Source organism: Gopherus flavomarginatus, chromosome 3 (assembly GCF_025201925.1).
Source record: "Gopherus flavomarginatus isolate rGopFla2 chromosome 3, rGopFla2.mat.asm, whole genome shotgun sequence".
In the NCBI taxonomy this organism is placed as follows: domain Eukaryota; kingdom Metazoa; phylum Chordata; order Testudines; family Testudinidae; genus Gopherus; species Gopherus flavomarginatus.
The window spans coordinates 66,247,402-66,269,378 of record NC_066619.1 but is presented as its reverse complement, the minus strand read 5'-3'; the positions used below and the strand labels follow the sequence as shown (position 1 = coordinate 66,269,378).

Genomic DNA, 21,977 nt, shown 5'->3' with positions numbered 1-21,977 from the left:
GAGCAGAGGCAGAGTATACTGAGGGGAGAGTAATCAGTAGGGTAGTAGTAGTAGTAATCAGTGGGGATAGCTGGACAGAGCAAATATACAAGACCAATTATTCAAAATGGGTGGAATTATCAAGCTATGTTTTAGAACATCAGCAGTCAAGCAAAATGGCATAGCAATCAGATTACAAGCAGGAACAGTCATTTGGAAGCTTGTAGGGCAACTCATTGAAAGAAGCAGGCCAATTTAATGGTGGTAGTAAATTAAGTCACCGTTGGAGTCATGGCTCTGATAACTACAGCAATGCTCAAGGGAATATTCATTAAATGGCAGAGAGTGCAAATATAAAGTGATGGGGACAGAGGCAGTGAGATGAGCACAAAGTGGGGCTAAATGCCATTGGAAGCTCTTCACTCCTCTCCCAAGAGACAAGCAAATTGCCTCCTATGGAACCAAATAATTGTAATCCCTTGTATTTACCCCATGCATGATCCTGGGATGCTTGAGCCTTTGGTTCCTCTTCTGCTGCTAGTACTGCTTAAGTGAAAAAATAAAGCATAGGGAAATGTCTAGAGGAATACTACATATTGGCTTTCTGCCTCCACCTATCTAGTATTACAATAATCCTCCAGTGCCTGTCATTTTATAAATTATTGTGAAACCAAAATGATAAAGTAATGGGGAAAATTACTTTCCTAGGAACTACTAATATTTAGTTATCATATACTATTAATGTACAGATTTCTAAAGCTATTTTTTTTGTTTTGCTAATAGTGCATAAATTAAAAAAATAGCACACACACACCTCTGTACACTTGGGAAGACAGTCTAGCAGTAATGCTTTCTGTGGTTATGTGGTTTGATTTTTGCAACGCTAATAATGGGGTCAAAGGGCACTCATTTCTAGTGCCTGACTTCTCAGGCTTTGAAATGGAGTCCCATCTAGTGGTGAAGGTTGAAAGTGAGAAAACTACAATAGTAAGTGACCTCAACAGTGGAAAGAAACCTTTGTGGAAAATTGTAATGCATTTTATCTAAGTAGTTGTTTAAAATATTCAGGTGTTAGGAGGACATATTTTGTACATTTCTCTTTTCAGATTTGCTCCCACAACTCAAGTACTTGAACATCTAAGTGACAATAATTGTACGACAAATTAATGTGGTGTAAAACTGCATCTGTAATTTGTCAATGCAAAAGAGGAGGCCAGCTGCTGAAAACCTGTTCCTTTAAGGTTACAATTATATTTGAAATCAAATGTTTGAAAATCATCTCCTCCTGTGCCTCAGAATCAGGTGTTTGCCTTCTTCATGCAACACCTGAGGACATTTCACTAACACCTATACCAATATACAGAATTTTACAAAATTTTCCAGTGTTCACAAAATCATCTAAAGTTTACACTGAGCCATGAACTCAAGCCTAAGAAGTTGAGCATTTTTTTCACTTTGAAAGTTTGGGTAGCAGGTTAGCTGCCCCACTTATCTCCCCAAATTCCAATTATTATTGATAATTAAATATATCCTTTTTAAACTCTTGCCTCTGCTGACCATTTTTCTCCCAGTACTTTTAACTCTCCAGAAGAACAGCTTGGTCTCCTGGCATGTATTCAAGAGGTCCTGTTAAAGGCAGGGAAAGCAGCAGACCTATACACATCAGCAGCTACTGTAGGACTTTTCTTACTGTCATTGTGCTTTACTTAAAAATAATCTGACAATCGACCAAAGCAGAGATCAGCTGGAGCACACATTGGTAGACATCTGTAGAAGTTGATTTCACCCCTACTGCAGAATTGAAATAATTTTTATATTCATTGGTGATGAGCTACAAAGGTAAAAAGGGAAGTTTTTTCTTCATCTATAAAGAATGCCCGAAAAGTTTGTTAAAAGGTTTTCTTTTCTTTTCCTTTTTTTTTTTTTAAAACCTTATACATTGCAGTCTTGTCTTCCCAGGAAACTGATATGGTGACTTTATTACATCACAAAAGCTGAAAGCTGAGGAAATGACAATTAAGGTCCTTTTTTTGTTAGCATGTAGTTAATTCCAATGCCTAACGAGCACTTGGGACAAAGGACATGTTTGTTAAAGATGCAATACTCCAGTCTCTTCAACAGTTAACATCTGAACCCCCTGATTTTGCTGGAGATCAGAATAGTCATTCATGATATTTCCAGAGGTAAATCACAAACATTTTTTAAAATAACATTTTATGTCTTCTTAATACAATCTGAGAAAATGAAACGGACATCCCCCTCAACTAACAGAGTTATTTGCAGATCAGCTATCAAAATAGATTTTGGCACAATTTAATTTTTATTGATTTTTTAATTCTAAAGCAAAATAAGCAAACAAAATGGGCAATATGAGTACACGCATGCAGCAGTCAAAGCTGAATTGCAGATAGAGGGTCACCTACAGTACAGCTGACAGTACATAGAAATGACAGCAGTGTGGCAGCACTGAGATGCGAATGCAGGTGGCTGAAGAACCAATGCAATTTTTATAACTGAAAACATAAAATAATCAGTGGGACCACTGAACATTGTTTATGTCAGTAAAAAAAATCAACATTAGGGACAACACTATCTATGTAAATTTGGGGAAATGAGATCAATTTGCGCTAAACAATTAAAAGCTCAGCCATTATTTTCTAACAGGCCTTTATAAAAGGACTGATAAAAACATGGTGATCATTTTTTTAAAATCTAAGTGCCATGCACTGAGCACGTGATTTACTGTAACTCCATTTTTGTATGGATTATAGATAATGACTTAAGGAGCTGTTAAAAGTGCTCCTTATTAAATTTATTCTTTGGGCCAAAATTAATCTTACCATAATTGAGCTGACTACTGTGGGAATTATGCCTACTAATATAGGGGTTGAATTTGGTCCTTAATTTCCAGTTGGAATACAAAGAATAAAAAAGAAGAGATTACTCCCTCGGTGCAGTAACTGGGGTTCTTCGAGATATGTGTCCTGATGAGTGTTCCACTGCACATGCACCTCTAGAGCCCCGAGTCAGAGATTTTCTATTAGCAATGTCCGTTTGGTCCATGCAGGCATCCTATATATCCTTGTGCTGTGCTTAGCTGCTATATAGGGCTGTGTGGGCACCACATCCCACAGAGAACAGTCCAAAGCAGAGGGGAAATGGGGTGGATAATGGAGCACCCATCAGGACACACATCTCAAAGAACCACAGTTACTGCACTGGAGGAATAACCTCTTCTTCTTCGAGTAGTGTCCCTACAGGTGCTCCACTTCAAGTGACTCCCAACTAGTATTCTCATAAGGAGGAGGAGGAAGCTTCAGAATTGAGTCCAGAACTGAAGATAAGACTGCATTAACAAGTGCTGCATCTGAACTGGATGCCTAGATCAAGACATAGTGCTCAGAAAATGTATGCACTGAAACCCATGTAGCAGCCTTACATACCTCAGATACTGGCACATTTTTGAGTAATGCTATGAACATTGCATGAGATCTGGTAGAATGTACTACTGACCTTTCCAGGGGTTGAGCACCAGCTGCTTTGTACCATGTGACAGTACACCTAAGGAGCCACCTCAACAATCTCTGGGCAGAGATCATGGACCGCTTGGATCTGTATGTGATAAAAATGAACAGCTGAGGCAACTTCTGAAATTGCTTGGTCCTATCTAGCTAGAAGACCAATGCACATCTAACATATATGTTATGAAAAGTTCTCCTGTTGTGACTTACGTGGTTTTGGAAAAACACTGGTATGGACGGACTGGTTCAGATGAAAGTCCGATAGTACCTTAGGTAAGAATTTAGAGTGTGGATGTAAAAAGATCTTGTCCTTGAAGAACACCCTAAATGGGGATTGAGGGTCTGCCATCAAGGCCCCAGTTTCTCTGACTCTCTGGGCCAACGTGATAGCTACTAAAAAGGCCATCTTCTGGATAAGTGAAGCAAATGTTTCGAATGGACGTCTTATGAGATATCTAAGTACCAGGTTGAGATTCTAAGTTGGAGTGGGGTCCCCAACTTGGGTATATTGGTTCCCCAAACCCTTAATAAACCTTGAAGACAGAGTGAGCAAATATATAAAACCTTCCTACTGGAGGATGAAGAGCTGATGTTGCAACCAAGTGAATTTTAAACGAGCTAACTGATAACCCTGATTCCTTTAAGTCCAGCAGGTAACCCTGGATAGCTGAGAGTCACAAGAATTCAGACATGAATCAGTGGCATTGATACCAGTGGCTGAATCTCTTCCACTTTTGCTGGTAATTCATGCTGACTCCTTTCTGCTGTTCAATAATGTATACTTCTGCAGAGCTGGTAGAATCTAAGCCTGTGAACCATCGAGGAACCAGGTCCTGATGCAGGGGATCCCTCAGTTGCTGTGAAGTAAACAAGCTGTGTCTTTGGATAAGAGATGATGAATGATTGGAAGCTTGATCGCTGGATGCACAGATGAAGCAGTTAAGGGTACAAAGCTTGTCTCAGCCAGGTTGATACTTTAAGGATAACTCTGGCTTTGTCCTGTCTGATCTTGTTCAGTAGTTTATTAGCAGTGTTGGAGGAAATGCATAGAACAGTCCCTTTGTCCAAGATAGGAGAAAGGCATCTTCCAGAGAGTGATGGCCTACGCTACCTCCTGAACAAAACAGAGGACACTTCTTATTCCTGGAATATTGAGGAGGTTTACCTCTGGAAGTCCCCAATTTTGGAGAATATCATGGAGAATTTGAGAGCCCAGTTTGCATTCATAATCATGGGAGAAATGCCTGCTGAGAGTAGTGGTTGTGGTGTCCTGAATGCCAGGGAGGTAGAGAGCTGAACTTTGGATCTGATGGGCTAACCGCCAGTTCTACAATTTAATTGCTTCAGTGCATTGGGAGGGGTATCTTGATCCTCCTTGTCTGTTGATATAGAACATGCAGGCCACACTGTCATGATCCTGATTGATTTGCCCCTGATAAGAGGTAGGAAATGAAGATAGGGCAATCCTGATTGTCCTGAGTTCCAACAGGTTAATGTGGAGACAGGTTTCCTGAGTTGCCAATCTGACCTGAGCCAGGGTCACCATTCTGAACTTCTTAGACTTTATGAATATGTTTAGTAGTCTCAGATTCAAAATAAGTCTCCACCCTCTGTCCTGCTTTGACACAGGGAAATAGAACCCTTTTCCTTTGTGAGGAGCTGGGACTCACTCTGTCACTGCTGTCGAAGGAGAGTCTATTTCTTGTCTCAGTGCAGACTTGTGAGAGGGGTCCCTGCAGGGGGACGGGAAAAGGGGGAGTGGAAAGGGGGACGGGAAAAGGGGGAGTGGAAAGGAGGCAGGGCTGCACAGTGTATTGGGCCCAATGTTATGACCTCTATGACCCACTTGTCCATAGTAATCCACCTCGAAGCATGCTGGAAAGGGAAGGGTGGTCTCCAAAAGGAGACAAGTGGGCAAAGGGTTGCAGCTGCTGAACTAGAGGTGTGGGAGGATTCGAACCCTTGACTGACCCATCAAAACTGTTGTTTCAATGACTACGTACTCGTGGAAGGAGGATGAGCATCCCTCTTTCTCTATAACTTATGTCACTTTGTGGGGGGTCCGATGGATCTCAAACCCACAGAAACGAGTAGGGTGAGATCTCGGCGGGGTTTGAGAGCTACTAAATCTTTTTATTCTAGGTATATATATATACTCAGAGATCTTAATGTGGCCCTTAAGTTTTTCAGCATATGACAAGAGTGGTCCATGGTTTCTGAGAACAACTTTTGATCATCAAAGGGGAGGTCCTCAACAATATTCTGAACTTCTCTTGGTAAGTCCGAGGCTTGGAGCCATGATGCCCTGTGAATAATTACTGCCATGGATATGGGCCTGGCAGCAGTGTCTGTGGCATCCAAGGACACTTAAAGAGATGTTCTGGCTAATAATTGATCAACTGCAATTATAGCCTGAAATTGTTCCCTCTCTTCCTGTGTAAGATGATCAATAAAGGTTGTAAGTTTATTATAGTTTGTGAAATTATATTTAGCCATGACTGCCTGATAGTTTACAATCCAAAATTGTAGGGTCATGGATGAATTGGACATCTGTTCCAAGAGGGCTAAGCACTTTTGTTCCTTGTCATATAGAGGAGACTTGGAGTAGTGTTGCTTACCCTACTCGTTTACTGCATCTACCACCAGAGAATTGGGTGGGGGATGGGAGAATAAAAGTTTGGAATCCTTGGAGGAAACACAGCATTTTTTATCCTGCTTTCCCTGTAGCAGTCAAGTATCTTTAGCTGGGTCCCTATCATCCACTTCTCACAAAGTCCCACTGAGCTCTATCATAGATGTCCTTCTGCTTTACGTCTTCCAGTGAACATACCTATTCACTCGACTTTCAAACTATGATATCTACATTGGTAATTTATGAATTTGCCTCTTTGCTCCCACTTAACTGGGACTGGACAATGGAGTTTCTCTCTTTAGAGGTGGATTGCATTGTTAAATTCAGAAGGATTTTTGGATTTACCTCTGGGAAATCATTGCTTGGTGAGGATGGTCCATTCTGCTGAGTCCCAAGGGCTGAAAAGACTGATCCACTGTTGCACGTCTCTGGAGATGTTCTGGTGGCTGTGGAAGGGATGTGGAGGCCCCAGAAAAGCAGTCCAGCTGTCATTATCCCACTGATTGAATGAGGGTGCTCTCTGTGGCTGGGGAGCAATCATGCCAGAGCTCCCCGTCTGTGGATCTTGAGAGATCTCATCACGGTTGAAACACATCTTTGTGCTTTTGGCTTCCTCGGTCTATTCTATTCCACCAGGATGGGGCAAGAAACAGTGACAAGGAATAGTATTTGTCTTAAATAATAAAATTACAAGCAGCTGCCATCTTACACAATACTGAGAAGGATTAAATTAGTATCACAATTTGGAAGCACCAGAAGATACTTAAAATTATGAAATCTTCAGTTTTTAAAAACTGTAATGTAATTATATAACTTCCTACAACTTTTAAATGATTCCCAAAGCTTTTGAATTGTGAAGCTGATTCTTTTGGTCCTAACTCCACATCCAATTGTGTTGCTTGCTTTATGGTAGAGGGGAAAATCCCGAGTCACTGATCAAAGATAGTGACAGGGTGTGACTGAGATACATAAAACTGATTTTGAAAAATTCTTTACTTGTGGAAGGACCAGCGCCTCTGCATAGTTAATGATTAAAAGTACTTTGTTACAAACCCAGATTTTCAGCTCATCTCTATCTTCAATAACAAAGCGATCCACCTCAAATTTTCACATAACACATCTCATGCCAGCATAGAATGTTTCTGGACTTTGTACATTTTAGTAAATTTAGCCATCAAATGTACTGTAACCTACTCTAGAATTTACTTTAAATGCAAATTTGAGTGTCACCTATCCCAGGCAGAAGCTATCTTCTCTAAGTAGCTTAACATTTCAAAAGTAGGCTGAGTGTTTGGATAGGGGTTTTGTTTGTTTTTTACTTCTCCTTTTCGACTAATGGAAATTGTACTGAATTTATGTTTCTCTGGAAGTTGTTTCCCTGCGTTTGATTTGCCCAGATCTTGTTCTAATTATTTTTTCCATTTCATATTTGAGTGACTTTAGGCCCTGATCCTTCAGTTTGTTGCATGAGGACAGACTGCTGTGCCCATATGGACCCCTCAGAAGTCAATGGAGCTCTGCATGGGTGCAGCAGTGCACTTCCATGCAACGAACTGCAGATCGGGGGGCTAAGTGTTTTCCTATCCCCATTTCAGATGATTGCTTTTAATGATGATATACATGACTGCCTCCAATTCTTATCCAAATTCATATTTCTAAACATCTTTTATTTCAGCTTTTTTGAATTGGGATGAGCAAAAAAGCAGGTAAATATATTGAAAGTCAGATACTATCTATTAATGAAAAAGCAGAATAGACATTAAATTAGCCATTGACCTTGTTTTTATTTACACGCGCATCAAAATGTTTATATCAGAGCTTTGGTTGACTGGAATGATATGCACTCTTAATTTTAATAGTGTTTTTAAAAAACAGTAAACATGATGTGTACATTCAAATGTGTGCAAGACGAACATTGTCCATACTACATGGTTACGTTATAGAAAATGAAATGTTTGAAATATACAGCTGTGAACTCTTTATATTTTTGGTATAATTTATTTAGTCAGCACTCAGTAGGACTATTTTCTAGAAGCCATTTCACATGTGCCATGTTTAAAGATTTGTACAGACTCTGTGGCAAGTTCATAGTGCAATTGTAGTTACACTGAGAATTGCTGGATAAGAAAAACAAGGCTCTGATGCTTAAATATTTCTTTGATGCTAAATCTCTTGTAATTTAAATTGGAAAAAGGCTAACCTGCATCTTATAAAGTCAGTATTAATAATCAGCCACTTGAACTTTCAAAAGTGGACAGTGACGTTTTGAATACATTTTATAATTCTAAATGCCACAGATGAAAGCACAAAACTGCTGAACCTGGATGACTGCTCTGCAAAATCTGACCACTTAAAAGTATAATCTGAGTTGCTAAAGCTTCTCATAGCTCTAATAAAGTCTTCAACAATCTTAGTGAGAGCTGTTCACAACAGCTGCGTTTAGAATGCCAATGGTATGAACATTACAGAAAATGCTGAAGCCTAAGTATTCAGATAAACTTTGAAACATTAAACATTCTGGTAACACTGCAGTTTCTCTTTCATATGAAAGGATGGTAGGACGCACCACCTACAGATGGGATATTTAGAGTTTCTAGGGTAATTTACTACCAGACCAACTATAATTGCTTCATAAAACCCCTGTTTTTTATTGTGGCCTTTTTTAGTGACTTTTTAAAAAACAAACCTATGCAGCAAATAAAGGCATCTTTTCAGTAAACAAAAGAATTTCTTAGAATACGAAAATATATAAACAGAATTTTTTTCTGTAGGAGGATATACAGATATATATACACCTTATATAATCATGTATATTAAACAAAATAAAAAGTATGTTCAAATGTTAGGGGTCTGATGTAAACACAAAAACCAAGGAGATTCAAAGTGAAAATACACCATCCTTAGTTCACCCCAATGTGCCTAGTTACTGCAGCATATATGGTATTAAAAAATTCAAATGCAAGAAGCACTTGTTTAAATCAAAGAGCCAAGCAATTTCTTTGGAAATGTATTCAAATAAAAAAATGCTCCTAGCCAAGATCATGTGCATCAAATTTCAGCCCAGGAAAAAAATTCACAGCCAGATTATAAATCCCCTGAAAACAGGAGTTTATAATGACAACTACAGCGGCGCTTTGAGAGGCACTATAATACATACCGTTGGGTTGGCGTGTTTTTCTTTTTGCTTAGTATACATATATAGTAAACAGACACTGAAAAAACTGGTGTGCAGCTTTTTCATTAAAGTTGTGCAATTCATTACACTTTGAGTAAACTTCTTTGCCTTAAATATTTTAGAAAATGAGAAGAGACCTTTCAGCTGAATATATACAATGTGCACTAGTTAAGAGTATTGAAATTTATATACAGGTAAGTGCACCAAGACAAACAGAGACATGAATGGCTTTGGAGAGTTGAGTCAAGATTTAGTCTGCTTTTCTACCATTAAAAATGCATACTGAAGCTTGTTTTTGAAGGAAGATGCTTCCAATTTTGTCTGAAGTGCTTCATTTCTTCTCAGTAAGGGTTTCATCACCACATTTTACAGATTCTTTAGGAGATGGTGCAACATCAGAGATATGATTGGAGGGTCCACTGGTAGCTGCAGAGAAGCAAAAAAAACCAAACCCCACACTGGTAAGACTGTACAGCAAAAGAAAGGTCAGTATTAAAACTTAAATCAATCCTGGTGTGAACTGAACTCAAGTAACCCATTATAATCTCTAAGTAACTCAAGTTAATTAATGAGGAGTCCGGTGGCACCTTAAAGACTGACAGATTTATTTGGGCATAAGCTTTAGTGGGTAAAAAGGCCACTTCTTCAGATGCATCAAGTTAATTAAGTCACTTTTGAGATGTTTGGACTTAAAGTTAGACCTACTTTGACATTGTTACAATGTCTTGAGCAATTCACTCTTGAAATTCAATAGTCTGCCACAGATGAAAAAAATAACCCACCAATAGCAACTGTTTGTGGAACCCTCTAACATCTGCTCTTATAGAAGTCAGACAGCTAGAAGAGGGAACACATTTTAACAAATTATATTGATCTGAACCACCTTGAAAGCCACAGAAAAACGAACAATTCTTTCTGTCTAATGAAGAGGCAGGAATTTGGTAGGAAAATATATTTTCAAGCTTCTCAGCTGTAGTACAAATAAAGGAAAGTTTTTACAAACTGTTCTTGACAGCGTTTTTAAACAGATTTACTATACACTTAAGCCAAACAACTTAAAAATGCATTGCAGCCAATTTCTAGTATAAACTGAAGATAGATAAGGCAGTTTCAATTTGGAATTTTACAATAAGAAGTTCAATCTTTTACTACAGTCATTTACAATAGTGTTGAAGTCATTCATATGGTTAGTTATAGTCAAATAAAAAAAAATTCTTGTTCATGTACCTGTGCATAGGTTTTATAGGAAATCTCAGCCAAAGGCTCTAAAACACTGGATCCAATAGGGGAGTTATATGATATCCCTGCTGTGATAGTTAGACTGGCTCCAGTGCTCCAACAGTCAGTTTCTTTCAAGTTAGAAGCAACAATAGACCACAAATAGCAAATTAAAAAGGACAGAAGACAAACTTCAATATCCCTTAAATCTCTGGAGAAGATAAATGGTTGACTCAGGAGGGTGTGTGTGTAGGGGGGGAAAATCACATTGCAAGGGGAAGCAAAAAAATAAACAAGACATATCCTGAAGAACAAGCATAAGACATCTTGAAGGGATAAGATAGTTATTTCCCAAAAATACACTGTTATAACAGCCATCGAAATGATGCAACACCAAAGTATTAAATGGGGAGGGCCAAAAAGTCTGAGGACCCTCCAAATGGAAGATTTTGTAACAAGCAGGTCAAATCTAAAGAACGGTATTTTGTAAATGCACATAGAGAAGATAATTCTGCTTTTCAAATCTCCTGGACAGACATAGGATAAGTAGTTGGCAGACTCTCACAGAGTGAGCCTTGCTAGGCAAATCTAGAACTTGAAAGCTATGTTTATAGGACTCAGTATTTAGACCTGGTTTTTTTGAAGACAGAACCTGTCAATACTGAATAGAATTAAAAGGTGGATGAACTTTACAAAGATTTCAGTCTGTGCTAGGAAAAAACCTAGGATCATTTTTGTTTCTTAAATAGACACTGGGCCTGTGGAGAATGGCTTCACTGGAATGGATCTATTGGCAAATGATTAAGGTGAAAGTCAGTCACTCTCTGTATGATTCATCTGATTCACAATATATTTACAGAATTTAGCTGTAAACTGGGTCACTAGAATCTGAACCTTACTATACAAGGTTAAATTTATTGTTAGAAAAACCCAAGAACACAGGAAAAGAGCAACTGAAAAAGAGCCTGCAGTGTCATTTGGATCATATTAACATTGGATAGGACAAGAAGCAATGGGCTTAAATTGCAGCAAGGGAGGTTTAGGTTGGACATCAGGAAAAACCTCCTAACTGTCAGGATGGTTAAGCACTGGAATAAATTGCCTAGGGAAGTTGTGTAATCTCCATCATTGGAGATTTTTAAGAGCAGGTTAGACGAACACCTGTGAGGAATGGTTTAGATAATACTTAGTCCTGTAATGAGTGCAGAGGACTGGACTAGATGACTTCTCAAAATCCCTTCCAGTCCTTTGAGTCTATGATCCTATAACAATGTAACAAATGCCCCATGTACTTGATAAACAGATGCAAATAATTAGTTTGAATTCAAAATTTGTTTAATAGGTAGTTTTATTTATTTCTGTTTGTATGTCATTCCAAGGCTATTAGTGTATCTAAATTTCATCTGTTTAAAAACACAGGGAGAAACAGTGAATTTGATCAGTATCAACTGATTAAGCCTTCCCAAGTCTAGCTCATCAAAACTAAAATCTGAAGCCTATGGGGCTACTAAGAGCAGTGGGACACTACTCAGACCTTCACCAGCATGGATGGAATGATCCTTTCCTCTCTGCTGATTTATTTAACACACAGTAGCTCGATTATACGTCTGCATTAGGACCATCATCAGAGATACCAGTTTTCTGAAGAGCCATAGTACATAAAAACTGCCTTTATCACCAAAACATTTGTGTGTTGCTGCTTTTTTTTTTTAAACTGTGTCTAATTGCCTTGAGTCTAAGTCTGGAAGTCTAGTCCCAAGTGCAGATTGACATCCACCAGGTCACCTCAATACAATTTGAAAGGGTTTTTTTGTAACCACCAAGGTACACTACATCTGTATTCTATGGAGGCCTCAGTTCAGCCATTACTGCTAAAGTGTTATTTTTAAAGTAGCTGTGCAATGCTATAATGCATGTATTTTGTGATTATCTACATGATTCCAAATACAAGGATAAGGCAGCTATTTCGTAACATTTGTGAAGAAATGATTCAACAGGTAGATGGCACACTATCTTAATATGTAATAAATCTTTGCATCTTGAATATCTATTGGGCATATTTAAGAAAAAAAAGTTTGCTGTTCTACCTCTGTGACAGAAGTTACTTACATAAGGTTGGTTTCTCTATTGCTAGCCTCTCAGGCAAGGCTGCAAGTGGTGTTGGTTGGATTTTTGCAGGGTTGTATGTATTTAAAGAACTTTTTCTTCCAGACAGTGAACTCAAATACGCTGAAGAAGCTGAAGGGGAAAAAAAAAGGGTTTTTTTACCATCATGAATAAAACGTTTGTCAAGTATTTGCACATTACCAAAATGACAAAAACATCAAATTCCATACTTATGAAATCTGGAATCTGGCCATGGATTTGGGGTTTTTGGTCTTTATCATGGCTTCATAGTTTGGGGAAGAAGAGGAAAATCTGCCTGATCCATCCTAAGAAAGCAACACAAAAGCTTCACAGCGCCAGGAATAATAAGGTTAGTGAATAGTGATTGTTGCTTTGCCAGAAGTGCTCCTGACTTTTGACAGGGCATGGAATGTGGCTAGGACTGGCATTTTGTTTGCTCCACCTAGTCTGAGATGTCTAATTAACAAGCCTATAATGGAGCAAACAGACATTTGGTAACTGCTAGAAAACATCATAGGAAGAGGACAAAATAAAATAATAATATAAAAAAATAAAAGTCCACACACAAATGAATTCCCCCCAAAGGGAGATAGGGTGGGAAAAAATACTTCTCTCCACTGCCAAAAGCATTCATGCTCCATCCTGCCAGTAACAAGAGCACTGACCTTTCCTCTCAGGTACCAAAACTTGTTACCAATAAAAGCCAACTTCGCACCAACAGGGGAGTTCTTCCTCACAGCGGCTAAGACTCCCTCCTCCTTCCAACTGCCAAACACTCCCTCAAAAAACAGGGCAACCTGACCCACTTCTTTTTAACAGTTAACCATTTAATTCTTTGAGGTCTCACACGCTAAGTAGCAAGCCCTGTAGGTTTCCTCTCAACATCACAAACTATAATTATTTTAGACAGTCTACATTTCTCATTTTTCTATTGCATCCTGAAAATTAAGATTTCATTTTAAAGGGACACTACCCACTTAAAATCTCCTTTTCCCCCCTAAACATAGTATAACTGCTGGTGAGCCTCCCTGTACATTTTTGTCATTTTATAATCATTTTTCTATTTCAAAAAAATGTTTCTCCATCTGTTCATGTATAAAAGACACACAAAACATGATGGGGAATTGACTACACTGGATAAAAAATGAAAGTGACTTCATAAAGTGCTGTCAAAGTAAAAACACTAGAAAGAGGAAAGCCTCTCTAATCTTGTTTGTTATACTATATCAAAGAATAGCAAGTACAATTTTTCCCACAAGTAGTTTCTTTACATGCCCCTCAAAAGTTTGCATTTCCCCTTTCACCCTATGCAAAAAGTACAAAAATCACAGTGAAAACCACACATGTTGCAAGTCTAGCATTGCAGAAAACTGTTTTGAGAGAAGCAGCAACAGACACACAGTGGAAGGCAATCATCCCCAGCACATTCACATCAACAAGATGCAAACTTGAAGTTCTATTCAGGACCATTTAAACATTAACATGTAGCATAGGGAATCTTTTATAGAAAGAAAATTAAATGAAAAGATATTGTGCATGTGGAACATTTAGATTCAGTAATAAAAAAGAAAGAGGAAATAGAGATGTTATGGTTCCAGAAGCAACGTTAGCTCAGCCAGGTTGAACATATCATATTTTCTATTCCTGTATTTCTGGTTAACTGTGTAGTTTAACATCTGTTTGCCATAATATACACTCCACAAAGCATACACGATGCACAACACATTTCAGTTTGGTTTAGTTAACATTGGCATTAACAGATATCCTGTAACAAATTACAACCAACGTGGAAATGTAGTGTAAACCACAAAGTACTGCATATTTTACAGTAGTAACACTGATTTTCCCCTGCATTCCAGAGTTACAATAATGTGGGTGGGGAAGAGTGATCTCATTAAAATGAGAGAATGATTAATTGGTTCAAGTACGATGTTTCCAAGTTTGGTTTCTCTGGAATATGGCAATGATCACATAGTGAAAAAGTATTTCAAACACATTAAGAGTTGATTAACATTTTTGGTAAATTATAGAATCATAGAAATGTAGGACTGGAAGGGTCCTCAAGAGGTCATCTAGTCCAGTCCCCTGCACTGAGGCAAGACTAAGTATTATCTAGCCAATCTCTGACAGCTTTGTCAACCTGTTCTTAAAATAATCGATGATCGAGATTCCACAACACCTACCCCCAGGTAATTTGTTCCAGTGCTTAACTACCTTTCCAGTTAAGAAGATTTTCTTAATGTCTAACCTAAACCTCCCTTGCTGCAATTTAGATCCATTACTTCTTGTCCTGTCCTCAGTGAATAAGAACAATGTATCACCCTCCTCTTTATAACAACCTTTTACATACCTGAAGGCTGTTATGTCCCCCCTCGGTCTTCTCTTTTCCAGACTAAACAAACCCAGTTTTTTTCAATATTTCCTCTTAGGTCATGATTTCCAGACCTTTAATCATTTTTGTTGCTCTCCTCTCAACTCTCTCCAATTTGACCACATCTTTCCATGAGTGTGGTGTCCAGAACTGGACACACTACTTCAGTTAAGGCTCCTGCTAATATATCCCAGAATGATATCCACTTTTTTCATAACAGTATTACATTGTTGACTCATATTTAGTTTGTGATCCTCTATAAACCCCAGATCCTTTTCTTCAGACCTCCTTCCTAGGCAGTCATTTCCAATTTGGTATTTGTGCAGTTGACTATTCCTTCCTAAATGTAGTACTTCGCATTTGTCCTTACTGAATTTCACCCTACTTCTTTCAGACCATTTTGTCAGGATCACCTTGAATTATCCTCCACACTGCTTGCAATGCCTCCCAGGTTGGTACTGTCCACAAATGTTGTTAAGTATACTCTCTATGCCATTATCCAAGTCATTTATGAAGATATTGACTAGAACTAGAACCAGGACAGATCTCTGCGGGACCCACTTAATATGCCTTTCCAGCTTGACTGTGAACCACTTAACTACTTTAAGCATGGTTTTCCAATCAGTTGTGCACTCTCCCTTACAATAGTAGGTTTGCCTGTCAGGGATAGTCAATAGGTGGACCGCAGGCCAAATCCAAACCGCCAGACACTTTTGAATGGCCCCAAATCTTTTTTTTTTTTTATTATTTTCTCTGGAGTCTAGACTTTGACTATACCTTGACCAAGAAATCTGGACCTTGACAAAAAATAAGTGGCTAACCCTTGTCTAGGCTTTCTTTCACTAGTTTTGTTTATAAGAAGATCATGGTAGATAGTAACAAAAGCCTTAAAGCCAAGATATAGCACATGTACTGCTCTCACTCATACACAAGCTTTGTTACCCTCTTGGTTTGACATGATTTGTTCTTGGCAAATCCATGTTAACTGTTACGTATCAGCTTATTTTCTTGTAGGTGCTTACAAAGTGATTGTTTGATTATTTGCTCCATTATCTTTCCGGGTACCAAAATTAAGTTGTCTGGTTCATAATTCCCTGGGTTGTCCTTATTCCCATTTTTATAGACCAGTCCTATGTTTGCCCTTTTCGGGTCCTCTGGGATCTCTCCTGTCCTCCATGAATTCTCAAAGAGAATCGTGTATGGCTCAGAGATCTCTTCAGCCAGTTCCTTAAGTATTCTAGGACATATTTCATCAGGACCTGCTGACCTGAAGACCTATGAACTGGCTAAGTAATTATGAATTTGTTCTTTCCCTATTTTAGTCTCATATCCTACCCCATTTACACTGATGTTCACTATGTTAGTCATCCAATCACTGATAATCTTTTTGGTCTGTTCATTTTAATAAATGGCCTATGATCAACTATGACCAATAGTATTTATGGTTTACAGTAAAAAAAATTAATTACCGCATAAAGCAGTAGACATCTCCGGTAGGTTGTCACTTGAAGGAGCAGCAATGGAGGCAAGAAATTCATCCACCTGCTTTAAAGACAGAGAGTTGTGCAGGGTTTCTAGAGGGCAGATGGAAGGCACCATGGAATATAGTTCAAAACCTACAAAAATAAAAAAAGAGAGAGAGAGAGAGAGAGAAAGAGAGAGAGAGAATTTCCAGACATTAGAAATAAGACCAGAATGGAACCATTGTACAGACAGGAAACACTGCATAAAAATGAACATAAAGTACATGTCTGATATCAAAACATGCAAACATACAATATCCTCGAAGTCATGACATAAGACGCTATGCAATATGGAGTTAGAACAAGGTATGTCAGATTACATCATATAGTAAGCTCAAGATAGTGTACTACATACTACAAAACCCATGTCCACATAAATCAGTGTACACAGATACAAAATATATCTTTGCTCTAGTCTTTGCTCAATACATTAAGTTAAATTACTGTTCCAGACAAACTTATTCAATCATTAAAAAAGGCAGGGAATATCAGTATTTTCCCTACTTGTTCCCATAGCAGTCATAATAATATATAGGTAACTAATTCATCCAAGATGGAATACCAGCATGGTCATGCTGTGAACATTTTTAACTGAGTTGCTCTTACAGAGAACAGCTAAAAACATTGGCATTCCTGACAGGCAACACCTTGTAGCATACACTCTATCCTCTGAGGTATTCTAGTAACAAGACTTGCTTTAGGTTTCCACCTTAAGGTCCACCAAGACCACTACCAGCATTTTTGTACCTTGAGACTATATTTTAATTTTATAACACACATTTATACCTATCTTTACTAAAAACAATAATTTACATCACTTGAAATTTCATAACTTAAAACTGTAAACTATATCAAGTCAAAACTGAAGTGATATTTAACTTTGTTTTCCAATATTAGTATAGGCATATTGACATTTCATAAACCAGCCATGCATATTTTTTATTCCTAATGAAATAAAACAAGCATTTAAAATACATATCTATGGTTAATAGTGCAGTTCTGTGAACTGATGTAAGCTTGACAGCACTCAGTGAAACGTTCATCCTACAGCATTTCAAAAGAGGTGACACTTGTCCACATTAGTGTTCTCATATACAGCTGCAACATTAAATTTACAATATTGAACTGAAAAATTATAAATTGGTATATTTCTTCCAAGATGTTTATTTCAATGAAAAGACAATACTTAAAGAACGTCTAGAATTTTAGTTCAAGATACTGATACCTTTACAAAAAAAATGTATCTGAACTCTCTCAAAAAACATTACTAAGCATTTACATAGAAAATAATTCTACAAAATTTCAACTCATGAGCTTTTGTATTCATATTTGGACCCAGCCTTGGAATCAAGTGAGAGCCGATCCTTCTATGCAAGCTGCTCCAGGGTACTTAAATCAGCTTCACTTACACTATAACAGATAATGTTGCATGTTTTTAGAAACTCAGTTGTCATGTGCAAAACAAACACCACCACACAACTTCATGTATGCTTTCTTTAATATGACAGCAACGAAGCTGCAGTATAAGCACTAAAATAAATGTGTTTGGCATAAGTGTATACAAATACTATGCATGCATGCAAAGTGCAAACCCTTTCTTTGCATTACTGTAAGTTCAACAAGATTTAATTTTAACCTAATGAAAGCGTTACCATCACAAAAATGTTTTCCAAAATATTTACATTTTATTCTAATGAACAAAATAGTGGGACAGTGTCAGGGTAGGTCAGGACACATGCTTTACTAAAAAAAACAAAAAACCCCAAACTCACCTATGTTTCAATGCCTATCAATGATGATGATGATGATGATGATTACTACTACTATAACAGCTGTTATAGAAAATCCATAGGAATTTTAAAAGAAAATTGTAGAAGAATTAACTATTTATGTTTACTTTTTGGAATTTCCTTTACCCAGACTACACAAAATACAAGACATGAAAGGGTTAACACAGCAATTTAAAAAGACATCCTGCTGTTCTACATTTAATAGCTAGACACACATACTATTGGAGCTTAGAAATTCCACAGAGGAAATGGACCAGCACCTAAAGAGGTGTGGATGTTCTGCATGAGGCCCAGAAAATAAGGTAAAGCACTGTCAGAAGATTACTTGTTTCAATGTGTTCCTTGAACGAAAGATGAGAGGCAGGGGGAGAGAGAATAAGGGGGTGGAGAGTGTCTGTGAAATAGATTAGAGGTTGTAAGGACATCACAAAGTTATGGAAATAAAAGAGTGAAAAGGAGAATCAAATGACAGTCCAGAAGACAAAACAAACAATGATATGTTTAAAAAGTTGGTAGAGAACGCTTGGGAACCTGGAACACCTCAAAGAATGCATTTAAGATTCACAGGAGCACATGTGGCATGCATTAACTTGTAAAAGCTATGTGGAAAGCATTTATATTAAATAAATCAGAATATACAATGTGTACAATAAAGTAATTGTGTTTAAATAGATAAAAAATTATCCAGTTACAGTAAGTATGTTGCTGTCTGTTCTCTTTAGCACTAACAAATTTTTTGAAACTATTCTGATCCGTGAATCTAGTCTCACTTTACAACTTTCAAAATGTTTTGCCAACACTGAGTTTTTAAATACAGCATCTGCTCTTTTGTTTAGATTATCTGACTTGATTTTATACAGAGTAAGGCCCACCTTTCTCATTTTCAAGGAGGATGTTTAACTCAGCCTTTAAAAAACTTTTTAATAACTGCAGGTTTTGTGCTGATTCCAACAGTTTTATACTAAACACTTTCTTCAGGAAGCCACTGCAGTACAAATATTGACTAAAAATTCCAAATGGATACAATATTTCAAGTACTACTTCATGACTTAATTATTCAGAAGCAAAACAAAGTGATAAGTATGTTTTGTTTTTTTTTTAACCTGAACCATCTTCTAAGTAAAAGGTTTGTTGGAGGGCAATAGCACAGATCTTTATGGCTATTTTCACTTCAGTTTCAATGGCAAGACCTTATTACCCTGCCACTGTATTGTGTCAGTAAGTGGTGGTGCACAGTTTTAAAATGGTAATTAAGAAATCTGAAAAAATTTATACTAAGATGTGATAAATGCTGAAGATTGAAGCCAACTTCTATGAAAAGGGCATGCTATAGGGCCCATGTAGTGAGCTATAAAGTTATGAGTAACATATTTCATACTTTCAACTTGCATATGTTAAGATAGGTTTCATTAAAATATGGTAGACTGGAGATGAGTTAGCTTTCACCATAGAATTCAAGAGGTCAACGCAAGACGAAGGCAACTCTAACTGATTATTAGTGAAGTATTTAATTAACTAGTATACGTGACAAACATACTGATAATTACGTATGGCAAGGTTAAGTAGCAGTTTTTCTGTTCAGTCATCAAAATTGCAGATTAACTGAAATGGACCTTAAATTTTACTTTACTTTTTAATCTAGTGACACTTCAAGAAGATGGTAGCAACCGCCTGTTGTCAGTTACTGTGACTTTATCTAGATTCAGAAGCTCAGGGAAAAGTGGAGCTCATCAGCAGGAAGAGAAAGAAGTGGAATGTTAAGTTATTGAGAAGTATATGCCATTCAAGATCAGAAAAGTTTGTTTTTATCATATACCATACATAGTCTGATCACGTGAGACACTGGAGAGAATGCAATTTGTCAAGGAATTCATGATTATAAGCAGTATTTCCATTTTCACAAGATTTTTTGATGAGTGAATTTTGAAATCATATTTATATAAATGAACAATAAAGGAGGTATTTAAGACTATATCAATGTATCTAGTGATTATGAATATGTTTGGAACTATGCTTGGTTGAAGTCAGGAAGGACAGATGATTGGACGAAACTATACACCCCGTGTTTGAAATAAAATGAAATTAAGGGATGAAACAAAGGAGTATTTTTTTTTTTAAATAAAAGCAAAACGTACCATTGGTTGGGTGTCGAGCAAATGAGATAGAAAATCTTTTAACAGCAGAACCACGTGTGGTGTCTGAGAAAGAGAAAAACAGGTACCTGAAATTCGTAACAGCTACCAAAAGAGGGACACATTTCAAAAAAGGAAAGAAGAAAAAAGATGAACAAAAGGTTAGAATTAAGTGGCATGCAGAAAGGACCAGAGGAAAGGCTAGAGGCCAAAAAGAGGTTAAAAGTAGAAAGTGTGGCTTTACTGATAACTGCAAGGTGTTTAATGAAGTGTATGAAAGAAAAGCAGGATGAGCTGGTGATTCTGGCATACAAAGTTATACCTGGTTAGAGCTGAACGTTGAGAAGAATGAATTTTGGGAAAAATTGCATTAATACTGCTCGACCTCCGCGTTAAAAGAGTAAATTAGCACATGTTCTTTAAATGCTGAAACCTGCTGTGAAAGCTGTTCTACCTAAAATTATTGAAGCCTAAAACCTACCACTCCTCTATCCACACCCACACCCACCAAAAAGGAATCCTAAAATTTTCACTCAGTAATATTAAACTGGCTCCTTGTAAATACTCCATGAACTGTAATATGTTTCAATTCAATGTCAATATGTAATTATCAAAATCAGAGGCTTAAGCGATGAGCACTTCCAACTACATTTTCAGCTCTTCATTGTTCTTAAACTGTACATGCTGAAAATCTTTCAATGTATATTATATTCAAGGCATATCAAATAGAGAAGCCAGGAACAAGGATTAACTGTGTCATTAAACTAATATAACCAAGCTATGGGCAGTAACGAGGCAGTAAAAAGTCGTACAATTAATGCTAAGGCAAAAGAGCCTAGGATTCCACTGAATCAGTAGCCTAGGGTTCATCTTTAGAACTTCAATGTGTGCACATGGATTTGTGTGTGCATCTGAGAGAGTGTGCACATACCATCTATGCAGCCAGAAGAAGTCAGCTTTTTACGTTGAGTACGAGCATAATCCTGTAGGTTAGGTGCGCTCGAAGAACCCCCGAGTACTGAGGTGCTAAACAGGCCCGCACAGTGAGACCCTGATGGGAGTTAGAGAAAATACATACAACAACCAGGTGCTCTTCCATTCACATTGGGGATGCATGCAGCATGCAAGCACTTGGCTCTTACCACACAAAAGGCAGCCTTTGGCAGTGCCTTGAACAGTTCACAATATGCTTGTAATGTCACAGTGGTACTTGTAGATTGTAACTACTATAATTTATTGTGCTTCTACACATATCAGACCACCCTCTGCTATATGTGACTAGAGGGGACTGGACTTTAACAAAGGGACTTTATTTCCTGTTGTCAGGTTCGGTAAAGAAAAACTACCAGTTAGCATCAACATAAATAAATAAATAAATAAATAAATAAATAAATAAATAAATAGACATGAAAGTTACATGTTTTAGAACCTGCAGTTCTGAAACAAATATAACCTGGAAAATCTTGCTTATTGCTTTCATGGAAATTGACCCCCTTGAAATGGCAGTCT

At 37.5% G+C, this 21,977-nt stretch overlaps 1 protein-coding gene and 1 long non-coding RNA gene across 11 annotated transcripts in view; one reads left to right on the top strand and one right to left on the bottom strand.

Annotated features, from left to right (window-relative positions):
- Positions 1–7,896: 7,896 nt before the first annotated feature.
- PPIP5K2 (diphosphoinositol pentakisphosphate kinase 2) overlaps positions 7,897–21,977 on the bottom strand; it is a 75,013-nt gene continuing 60,932 nt past the window's right edge. For 6 of the 10 annotated variants that reach the window (XM_050945591.1, XM_050945593.1, XM_050945590.1 and 3 more), the window contains 5 exons: positions 21,400–21,519; positions 20,472–20,534; positions 16,493–16,639; positions 12,635–12,763; positions 7,897–9,733 (listed from right to left, as the gene is read on the bottom strand). In XM_050945591.1, the coding sequence (XP_050801548.1) occupies positions 9,639–9,733; positions 12,635–12,763; positions 16,493–16,639; positions 20,472–20,534; positions 21,400–21,519 (554 nt within the window). In that variant the 3' untranslated portion in view covers positions 7,897–9,638. Of the gene's footprint in view, positions 9,734–12,634; positions 12,764–16,492; positions 16,640–20,471; positions 20,535–21,399; positions 21,520–21,977 lie in introns of those variants that run through there. The other 4 variants (XM_050945597.1, XM_050945598.1, XM_050945595.1 and 1 more) reach the window with 3 other exon arrangements.
- On the top strand, positions 12,775–20,448 carry LOC127047626 (uncharacterized). Its single transcript, XR_007773426.1, has 3 exons — positions 12,775–13,001; positions 15,418–15,474; positions 19,979–20,448. It is a non-coding gene; the product is annotated as an uncharacterized LOC127047626 (long non-coding RNA).